The sequence below is a fragment of the Eptatretus burgeri genome, chromosome 10 (assembly GCF_056783735.1).
Source record: "Eptatretus burgeri isolate ZD-2024b chromosome 10, Ebu_testis_v1, whole genome shotgun sequence".
NCBI classification, from domain to species: Eukaryota; Metazoa; Chordata; class Myxini; order Myxiniformes; family Myxinidae; genus Eptatretus; species Eptatretus burgeri.
This window is the reverse complement of record NC_140970.1, coordinates 36,467,674-36,479,181: the sequence shown is the minus strand read 5'-3', so window position 1 is coordinate 36,479,181 and position 11,508 is coordinate 36,467,674. Positions and strand designations below refer to the sequence as shown.

Genomic DNA, 11,508 nt, shown 5'->3' with positions numbered 1-11,508 from the left:
AACCTCTTGATTCCTGATGAGAACTAAATAATGAACTAGTCAGTGGAATATTCATTTTCATTGATGAGTGCAACATGATACATGTCAAATTTTGCAAGACTTTGTAAAAAGATGTAATTTTACTAAGTGTCATCATGTGAAACTATTTGTATTTATTATATTAGAGATGGTCACAACATAAAAGACACAAAAATAACTCATGTTGTGCATTCATATCGAATCTGTGGTGAGAACAGACATTTAGTCAGAAATTGACAGCCATTTTGAAAAAAATGGTAGCCATATTGAATTTTTCATTAAATTTAATAGTGTTTTCTTGTCCAACTTTCAAAGGTCGAATAGTACATATATCAAGCAAGTAACACAATTCTGAAAATGTTTCTTCACGGACCAAATTATCGTCAGTCATGCAAAATGGCAGCCATCTTCGAAAGATACAGCCACAATACATTGGGTTTTTTATGCCAAAAAAAGAGTAAACCAAGCAATGGTTTCATAACAAACGCAAAACACTTGAATAATTGCAATAACTCAGAATATAATGAACATGGATATCTATGGGAAAATATGGCATCCATCTTGGAAAATGGCGGCCATTTTAGAAATATGGTGGCCATTTTGAAAACCTTTTGTCAAATTTATAGTGAATACTTAAAAGGATGTTATGTTCTATTAATGTGCCAAGTTTAGTACTATTTTAATTGAAATTACCCAAACTTTATCCTTCTGCATTTTTCACAAGGCAAATTTTTTTTTATTTTTTATTTTTTTATTTATTTTTATTTGAGGGTAGTAGTGGTAAAACATGCATTTTTTTTTCAATTTTGCAATTCCTCTGGCAGAGCAGGCCTCTGGATTCTGTTTCCTAAGGGTCTGAACTTCCAAAAAAAAGTGGCCTGCAAAGTATATCTTTCCGCGACGGGTCATCTCAAATTTTGGTGCCCTGGATCCAAGACTACAAGAGTCTCGTGCACTATGTTTAGGCAAAGATAGTATAAACAAGAACAAGAAACCAAAATATTTCAACCAAAAAAAAAAAAAAATTGCAAGATGCGCAGAAGCCAGTTGCAAAAGTATTGTCGCGTCGACCACTCAACTAATGTCAAGTTTGTGGCGGCGGGAGGTAAAGATCCGCAATGTCCCGAGCGGCTTAACTCCTGAGGACATGTTCCTGAATTGATGGCGGACAACGCGCGTGCGTGTCATGAGAGACACGAGAAACTTGAAGCTTTTGTAAAACCAACGGGTTTATTTCCCGTAACCCAAACAACCAGGGGAAGATTGACCCGACAAAAGGAATACAACGGCGGGTTGGGAGAGAAAGGAAGGGGTTGCAAGTAATAAATAATTATAGGCAATGAGAATAAAAATGAATAAAAGCAGGGACGAGCAGGTGATGAGGGATGAGGACGACGATGAGGTAAGATTATGTGGAGACGAAGACCAGGACGATGAGATGATGGCACACAGGCAGGTCGACGAACGGGGCAAGGCAGGAATGACAAAATGGTAGACAGACAAGACAACCTCCTCGATACTCCCACAATTTGTTTTCCGACGAACCTTTTCTCTCCAGACCTCGACCCTTTTTCTCTCTCCTCTGTCACTCCGTTCTCCTGACGTCGTGTTCGCCTTAGGAGGAGACAACCACTCCTCCCCTCCCTCTTGAGACCATCTAAGCTCCGCCCCTTTTTTCTCTATCTTGCCAAGTCTCCTGGTAGAGGTTGACATTGAGGTTTTACACACAATTTCCTTACCATTATCCATCACTAATTATTACCATGCACCACCCCCTGTATGGCACACATTCAAACAAGACAATTCTTAAGCTAACATGTCCGTACTGATTACATCAAGATGACTAACTACTCGTACACGGACAATACTACTCAAAAACTCAAAACATTCATATCTACTCTATGGTAATATCCCCCCCCCCCCTCCACAAACATAACAATATTTTAAACGTGGAAGGCACTGACAATAGTCAATGTTGGGCACGTCATTGTCACCTTTACAAATGAGGGTCAGTTTTGTATTGAATTGCTTCAGAAATGTATTTCTACAGATAAAAACAAGATGAAAAGCTGAAACCATTAGAACTGCGAACACTGCACCATTGTTGGGTCCATTTTCGTGTGGATGTGGTTTTGCCTGTTCCTTGAAAACTTTGCTGACAGCTAAAATTTCACATTGGATCTGTCCCGTCTTCCCTCGTTTCATCTCTGTTGTCAATTGTGTGTTTTATCCACTCGCCATTTCTTAACCTTGTCTATTTGACTCTGTCATGTCAAATTTGTGATTGTGTCCGTCTGGAGCTCAGCGACATGACATCTCGCCCTCGGGTCTGCCATACAATCCATTTCTAATCCTCCTCTCACCATTTTCTTCTGTTAAACTTCTCTTTCTCAAATAGCAAAACAAATATATGATTATTTTTAACACAAAAATTACATCCTTCATTGGGAAGTTTACTTCATCTTTATACTCCTAAACATGTGCCATCACCCAACTCTTATTTATTGCCCCACTTTCATTTGAGCTATTAATTACCATTACCGGGTTCTCGTGCAGTGTACAATACCGACTGGTCGGAGAGCTGGTCGTAAGTCCGAGCGGTCGTTAAACAGGTAGGTCGTTAAGTGAGGAGTGCCTGTATTAGCCCACGATGGACTTAGTCCGTCGTGGGGATTATCGATTTGGTCTCGATTTTTGTGTCTGTGCATGTATGCGTACTTGAGTCTGCACCCATATTTCGGACATGTATGGATCGATTTTCTTCATACTTGTCACAAAGACAACATTTGATGGTGTGCATATGCACATCATTTTGTTTCGCGATGCGATCAGATTGCCCAATGGCAGCCATTTTAGTTGAAAAAATCCCGATGTTGAACACCTCCTCAACCATGTCTCGGGCATGCATTTACCGATGTTGTTCAAACTTGGCACACAGATAATGAATGATGGCTTACATATGCATGCCATTTTTCTTCAGATCAGATCCAAGATGACCGACCGACTGGCGCCCATTTTGTTACTTAAATGTGACCAACCATTTCTCAGACATGCATGGTCTGATTTTGTTCAACTTGGCAAAAGCACAGTACATGATGGCACACACGTCAACTCACTTTATTTTGCGATCTGATCAAAGATGGTAGACTGGCAGCCATTTAAGTTGTACATAAATTCAGGCTTGTGCCCTTGAACTATTATACAGCAAAATTACTAAAACAACGGGGACTATGACATGTTATCTCATTTCTTTTTTTTTACTTGTTTTCATTCTGTTTGCGGTCTGTCTTTGTCTGACAGAATTGGGGATCCACAAGATAATCCGGTCTGTAGAGAATACCAGCTCACGACCGTTAATATTTCCTTGTCTGTACCCCTCATGCATCCCGTTGGCCCCGAGCCTCCTGTCACCCCCACCAAGCATCATGCCGCTCCTACCACGCCCCACCACTCCTACAACACACCCCACCACTCCTACAACACACCCCACAACCCCCACTGCTTACCCAACCCCACACACCTCCCCACTCCTCATCTCTTCTCCCTCCATCAATGTGGTCCACCAATATTTGAGGTCTTCGATTATTCCTGACATCTATATTTCGGATACTACTACTGCTCTGGACATTGTATTGTGATGACAACGCCTTCAAGGTAAGGGGATTCATTTGATACTTTTCTCCTAATCGATGCTAGAATAAGTCATCTCATGATTACCCAATGTAACTGTCAAGATGGATCATTTCGAGTTTCGGTGGTTCCTGGTCTTCCTGCCATTCCTCCGTTTTCCTCTGTAACATGTCCATTCCTTTCCTCTCATTCCTACTTTATTTTATTAACGACTATGTGCTTAGTGTCATGGAATACATTGGAGCGGCACCCCTGGTGTATGATGTCACGACGCCCAGAGCTCGGTGCCTGGGTGGTTTGGTTGGGGTCACGTAGTAGAGAGCATGGCTAATGAAGGAGCTGAGGTGGCATCATGCTTCAGAAGATATAAAAGAGGCCAACACCGGCGTGTGCTGACACTTTCAATCTGGAGGTGTCTGGAGAGTTGAGCAGTTTGGAGTTGGGTGCAGTCTGAAGAGCCACTAGTTGGGAATTGTGCCAGTTGAGCATCCTGCAAGAGTTTGAGTTCCACTTCAGTGTACTGCTGTCTTTTTTTTCTTCTGTGAATTGTTTTCTTGTGGCCACTCACTGTGATTAATTTAAGCATTATTTTTAGCTCACCCGGAACATAGTACAGGTGAGCTTATGGGATGGTGCATCGTCCGTCCATCCTAAACACTTGCAACTTCTCCGAAACTTCTGATGAGATTGTGACCAAACTTTGCTAAAATGATATTTGGTGTGGTAGAACTCATTCATGGTATCCTCCCCCTCCACCTATAAGTAGGTCATCGTCAGGTTTGAAGGTCCCAAAAGTACTTGAATTTCAATCTAGTTTGGCTGCTATTTTGGATTACAGGAAAACCTTGAACAATCTTCTTCTCTCGAACGGCTTCACCGATCAATGCAGAATTTTAAATTTGTGATCGACTTCCCATGAGAAACATTATCTGTTAACAATGATGCCATCAGTCATGTGGTGTGGCAGCCATATTGGATCAAAGGAAAATCTTTAAAATTCATCTTCTCTGAAACCGCTTAACTCAACAATGCAACACTTAAGATATGTGATTGACGACCGATCGCAATGTTTGACTGTAAGTTTATCCGAAGCACAATATGGCCACCAGTGAGGTCATAATAAAGAAAGTGGGCAACAATCTTGGAAAAAAAAATTATATACACCTTGATGTTTCACCTTCATCAAATTGGGATAATTTTGACACAACCGGAAGTGACATCATCATACTGGAAGTGGGCAATATCTCGAAAATTTAGGCTCACAGACAACAGGGAGTTGCACTACTGTGAACATCTTGTCAATACTACCTGACCTAAAACAGGTATTCTAAATACAGCTCTTATTTTTACCTTGATCCATCCGTCACTCCACTTTTTGGCAATCAGCCAGTTGAGCTACAGAACCATTGGTCCTTTTATTTCATTTATTTGCACTGGTGGTTTGGGTCTCGAATGTACCTCCAGCGTTGTGTTATTTTGGGGAGAAAATAAGCATATCACAATCTTTGTGCGGAAATTATATTGCAATCGTCATTTCCTGTATTTGCAGTTCACATGTGCACAGTCACCTCTCAGATCAGGCTTATCCTGCGTAGTTTATCTTTGGCGAGAGCAGGTCTGGTCCCTTGGGGCAAGACCGGGTATCATTACAGTTTATGTAACAGAAACGTTTCTCTCAAGATGTTTCCGATTCCTCTGTCTTTCCCTGCAAGGCTATTCTCTGTTCCACTTCACAGGCCATTCCGAAGGTGGAGTTGCCATGTATGTCAATAACTCTATTACTCATTGAAAACTTTTATCATCTCCAAGACCTTTGAAATCCCTCTGGTTGCAGGTACCTCTCTGCCAACACCTAATGTTTGTACTTTGGGTGTGCTGTCTACCCAATGATGACCCCACATGTACCTCTCCAATACGATGTACCTATGACATGGCGTTGGTGCTGCCAAAGCATTTTCTTGGCAACGGTCATGCTGGGTGGTTTGTCATCCCTCTCCAATCAGGAATTTGGAACTTGCCCATGGTGCCAGTTATCACTTGCCCCCTCCTTGCGAAGGACACCATGGGATCTTTAACGTCCACCAACTAACAGCACCTTCGGTCAAATGTCAGACCTAGCTAGCCGGTTCAAGAAAGACTTGCACAGGCCAAAAGCTTTCCCTAGCCGAGCAGAAGCTGAGACTAGTTGGGGCCAGCCGTGTAGTCGTAGTAGTAGTGGCAAAGGTATCATGAAATCAATTGCGGCATGACATCTCCAGCAAATGGTGACCATTTCCATGCAGGTGAAGGTTGAGCAATCATTGAAGCGAGCTTGGGAAAATCATTGAAGAGTGCAAATTTAGGCACAATGGACGTCATTTATTAAAATGCATTGATTCCCTTCTTGTTAAATTTGAGAACCTGGCTCTTTCGTATGACAAATGCACCTACGGTTACCTATTTCGATGTTTATCCACTCTAAAAGAATACATCTCACGATTTCCGTCTCAAGTTTGTAATTCCTCTTCGAAAGAGGATACAATCCCATCCAACACCATTCTACAAGTATCATGGCAAGCAAAACGAAATAACACAGTTTAGTGGTGGAACACACCAATCCAACACTTCTGACACCAACTGTGGCTGTACCAGTTGAAACGAAATCCAAATCAAGTATTTTGTGAATTTGACCACTGAGTATCAGATATGAGTTGCAGGTGTTTTATGGAAGTTCACAAATAACTCGTTTTAATCCTTAAGCCTGGCTTTAGACTTGTGGTTAATAAGCAATATTACATTATCATTTTCCCTTTCGGTCCTTTCAACCATTTTAGGAAAACCTTTATCATAAACTGCCATCGCTCGTTTTTCATGACCATGGAACAACGTTCTTTACTCAAAGCAATCATTTAAGGTTTAGGGGGTTCACGGCTCATCGGCGAATGAAGGTCATTCGTGTCGGTCAGATACGCTCCGACACTGACATTACCATTTATCGACCTGGAAGACGTCATCGGTCCTTTCAAACGTCAGGACTGGCAAACTTGCTCAACGTGCTGAACCCATCATTCGCTTTTGCTCATTTTAATATGACGTCATCCTCAAAACTATACTCTGATCAGCGTTTTCTCTCTCGCCAGGAGTTTCGCGATTAACTACAGAACTGCGTTGTTTGGATCTGTGTGTGTGTGTTTCAGGCTCAGACGTCCTGGCCCGCCGCTTTGCACGTGTGCACATCCACCGTCTCGCTGCACTCTCGGCACCGCACGGCGCAGCACCAACGGAACTTGCACTCGCACTGCTTGGTGCGCGTGACCCGACGAGTGTCGTAACCCCGACCGCAGCACATGACCTCACAGCTGTCAGTGCCACGTGACGACTTGTTACACACGCGACCGTCTGTGCCGAGGGAACCTGTGGAGGGAAAAATGCAGACACACTGTCAATAAGGTATTACACCTGGAATCTGAGAGTTCATATAGTTATTACTTAGGCAAATGGATTCGTTTCCTTACAACCTCTTTGTCCTCTTTCTCTTTCTCTTTCTCTTTCTCTTTCTCTTTCTCTTTCTCTTTCTCTTTCTCTTTCTCTTTTTCTCTCTCTTTTTCTCTCTCTCTTTTTCTCTCTCTCTTTTTCTCTCTCTCTTTTTCTCTGTCTCTTTTTCTCTCTCTCTTTTTCTCTCTCTCTTTTCTCTCTCTCTTTTTCTCTCTCTCTTTTTCTCTCTCTCTCTTTTCTCTCTCTCTTTTTCTCTCTCTCTTTTTCTCTCTCTCTTTTTCTCTCTCTCTTTTTCTCTCTCTCTTTTTCTCTCTCTCTTTTCTCTCTCTCTTTTCTCTCTCTCTTTTCTCTCTCTCTTTTTCTCTCTCTCTTTTCTCTCTCTCTTTTTCTCTCTCTCTTTCTCTCTCTCTTTTTCTCTCTCTCTTTTTCTCTCTCTCTTTCTCTCTCTCTTTCTCTCTCTCTTTTCTCTCTCTCTCTTTTTCTCTCTCTCTCTCTCTCTCTCTCTCTCTCTCTCTCTCTCTCTCTCTCTCTCTCTCTCTCTCTCTCTCTCTCTCTCTCTCTCTCTCTCTCTCTCTCTCTCTCTCTCTCTCTCTCTCTCTCTCTCTCTCTCTCTCTCTCTCTCTCTCTCTCTCTCTCTCTCTCTCTCTCTCTCTCTCTCTCTCTCTCTCCGCATCTCCGCATCTCTCTCTCTCTCTCTCTCTCCGCATCTCCGCATCTCTCTCTCTCTCTCTCTCTCTCTCTCTCTCTCTCTCTCTCTCCATCTCTCTCTCTCTGCATCTCCATCTCTCTCTCTCTGCATCTCCATCTCTCTCTCTCTGCATCTCCATCTCTCTCTCTCTCTCTCTCTGCATCTCCATCTCTCTCTCTCTCTCTCTCTCTCTCTCTCTCTCTCTCTCTCTCTCTCTCTCTCTCTCTCTCTCTCTCTCTCTCTCTCTCTCTCTCTCTCTCTCTCTCTCTCTCTCTCTCTCTCTCTCTCTCTCTCTCTCTCTCTCTCTCTCTCTCTCTCTCTCTCTCTCTCCTTCTTTCACTGTCTGATAGCATGGTTAGGAGGTTATGGACTGTCTAGTCTGGGTTTGATTCCAGACCATACTATGCGATGTCAGGTTGGTGCTTCTATATAGGCAGAGTGTTGCATCTCTGAGTACACCATCCCTCGGATAGACATTAAACTGGGTGTCCTGTCTGTTGGCATTAGTCAATGACCATTGAAGATTCCATGGTATCTTTCATGAAGACTGGGCGATGTATTGCCAGCAACCAGCCTCGGTGTCATAATGGTTGGAGTGTCTGCTCTGAGTCTGGGAGGTTGGAGGTTCGCACCCTGTCTGAGTAATTCCAAAGCCTTAAACAAATGGTACATACGGAACTGCTTCTCTACTTGACGTGCAGCATTTAATGTCGTGTTGGCATTCAGTTTGATGCGCAAAAAGTAGGCAAATAGCGCCATATTCCCAATAATGGTGGAGGCCCTCAATATCAGACATGAGATGAGGGGCGTCTCTCTGGGCATATCTCAAGCTTTTGATGAAGTCTGCCATCCTGCCTTGCTCTCCAAACTGTCTGCCAATGGAATCCAATGAAAACTCCACTCTTGGATTACTGACCTCCTCCACTCTGGTTGACAACCTGGAGCTCTTAATGGAACCCTTTCATCTCCTCTCCCTGTCAAGGCTGGAGTACCCCAAGGCAGTGTTCTAAGACCCTATCTTATTCCTAATCTTCATCAATGATCTCAATGACTCTCTAGAAAATCCTTTTTATCTCATTGATAATGACTACATTCTCTTCTGTAACATCTCTCATCCTTCAAGGCAACAGTGGCAAGCCAGCATCAGTAACCAAGCGTCAAGCCAACATCGATGTCGTGCGGGATTCTGCAGTGGACAGTCCCAAGATGTCCCACCGGCAGCGCTCCTGGGAGCAAGGCATCAAACCAACATCAGTCTGGCGTATCCTCACGTGTCTCACGAACTGAAGCTTTTCCCAGACATCAATGTGATAGATGAAGTAGATTTTCAGATGCAATTGCAAAAGCTCAATGGTTGACAAATCTTGTCGTTGAATCACAGCAAGAAGGTCATTCGGGACTGATGCACGACATAATTGTTTTGAGGGATAGTCAGTTGGACCTCTCAGACGATGTTGAGGCCCGTCTCCTTACGATATTCCCTTCTCTGAATCTTTATGACATCGGTGCTGAGTCATGGTATGACTTGCCCTTTGTGTATTATTCGTAGGCATTCCTGAGCCACATTGAACTCATCACAGTGTACCAAGCTTTCATATGGAGCTCCATAGAGTAATGCTCCCCATGCTGTGCTGGTACTTTAGCTTCCCACCTTGCTTCTCTTGAGGTTTGCGAAGACAAGGCCTTCAGCAACATTGTAATCTCAAGGCTGGAGGCAGATTCCCAAGGTCTGTCATTCTCCCACCAGAAGCAAGTTTTGGGCTCTCTATTTTATACAAGCTTACATCTGGCCTTTCTCCTCTTGCCCTCTCCTACCTCTGCTCTCCCCAATTGATCCCAGGTCACATGCTTTCCTCAAGAAACCCTCATCTGTTGACAATCCCAAATTCCAGGGTGTTTGTCCATCCGCATTCATTCGTCCCCTTATTCTCTCGATCAGGCTGGATTTGTAAGGTTCCTTATCCCCTATCAGCAGGAATGAAGGTCTCAACTTACCAACATCTTGATCTTGTACACAGTAATCTGGGGATGGTTCCGAGTAGACGAGGTCACTTTTGCTAGGTTGTTTGAAGTGTCGATCAGCAACAATGAATCCGGATCCATCCTGATTGAGTGCAACTCGAACAGCACCATCGTAGCGTCGTCGCAGGAAGTCACCAGATCGGCGGAGCTCAGCTAGTTCATGCCAGCATGTACGCAGTGAGCACGAACCACTTACTCCATGGCACTTGCATTCACGTGAAACAAAGCGCTTGACTGCCTGCCGTGACAAAAACAAGCCAAGACATTTGTGACATTCTGTTGTAGCTATTATAAAAATATGTAGGAGTCAAGCTAAGAAACGTCCAATAGGGCAGACGAAAACTTTTGGATAAGGAATAGACAAGGGTTCCATTTACAGAAAAGGACAAAGGATGCAGTCGTACAAATAGACAAGCAAGAGGGTGTATCGTACATGTCACAGGTGTAAGGAGGGGAGGGAATGATTATTTGCTTCATGATTCTTTGATGCCATGTTAAAATCCCATATACTGGGTTAATTTCTTCAATGCCCCCCAATCTCATTGTCCTTCATGGAGAAAGTTTTGCACCATATTCTGGAATGCAAGGAGGCGAGAAGGACTTCTGTCAAACTGGTCATCTCACAATAATTCGACGTGTGTGTGTGTGTGTGTGTGTGTGTGTGTGTGTGTGTGTGTGTGTGTGTGTGTGTGTGTGTGTGTGTGTGTGTGTGTGTGTGTGTGTGTGTGTGTGTGTGTGTCCGTGTGTCCGTCCGTGTCCCTTTGACTTGAACACACTGAACCTGAAGACAGAAGGAGTTGCAAACTGGTGATTGTGCTCGGCGTGTGCCTGGGAGGATGGGAAGATCTTGGGTGGTTAAAAAAAAAAAAAAATCCCAGGGGTTCAGGGTGATGGGAGGACACCAATTCTTTCCATGTAAATATGTATGGCATAGTGCCACTTCTGGTGGGAAGCGAGTGTTACAAGTCACACCACACCAATTCTGGGGGAATTTTCCCGTCCATTAGGACAAGCTCTTTGCTGGTTACTCAAACACAAAACGTGACAGTGAATCGCAGTTTGGTTAAAATCATAAACTATGGAGAACTATCCAAAGCTAAGTCATAAGAGGAGGACAAATGATGATTAGAGTTGAGTCCCATTTCGTGGGCACTTATCAAGGTCCAAACGGACCAAGACGAGGAGCGCGTAAACGAGACAACTGTATTTGCTGTTGTCAGACAATTTTCTGCTTTCAGATGTGTCGAGTTATTTTAGTTCAAATATAGAAGTAATGGGAGGTGAGAAGGTCAAAAACCTGCTGCTGGGTCATGTATGTGTGGTGCTCCTGGGTCAAAAACCTGCTTTAACATGGCATCAAAAACCTGCGCTGCAAAATGCTGTGGTAGCCCCTTTTGGTTCAGGGTGCCAGTTAATCTGTGCAAGTCGCCGACTCTGGATCCAGCAAAAGAGCCCCAGGTCATCACACTTCCTCCTCCATGTTTGACAGTTGGTGTCGCACACTGAGGAACCATCCTTTTGCCTACTTGACGGCGTACAAAAACCCTGCATGATGAACCGAAGATTTCAAATTTTGATTCATCGGTCCATAAGACCTTCTTCCAGTTTTCAGTAGTCCACTGGCGGTGTTTCATGGCCCAAGGAAGCCTCTTGTTATTATTTTTCCATCTTAGCAA

The 11,508-nt window shown here is 43.5% G+C and overlaps 1 protein-coding gene across 1 annotated transcript in view; it reads right to left on the bottom strand.

The window, feature by feature from the left end:
* Nucleotides 1-284: 284 nt before the first annotated feature.
* Nucleotides 285-11,508, bottom strand: part of LOC147018322 (protein Wnt-2b-A-like) — a 22,604-nt gene continuing 11,380 nt past the window's right edge. Inside the window, exons 3-4 of the mRNA XM_085900076.1 lie at nucleotides 9,806-10,070; nucleotides 285-7,041 (exon numbers count right to left, since the gene is read on the bottom strand). Coding sequence (XP_085756202.1) covers nucleotides 6,827-7,041; nucleotides 9,806-10,070 — 480 coding nt within the window. The 3' untranslated portion in view covers nucleotides 285-6,826. The remainder of the gene's footprint in view (nucleotides 7,042-9,805; nucleotides 10,071-11,508) is intronic.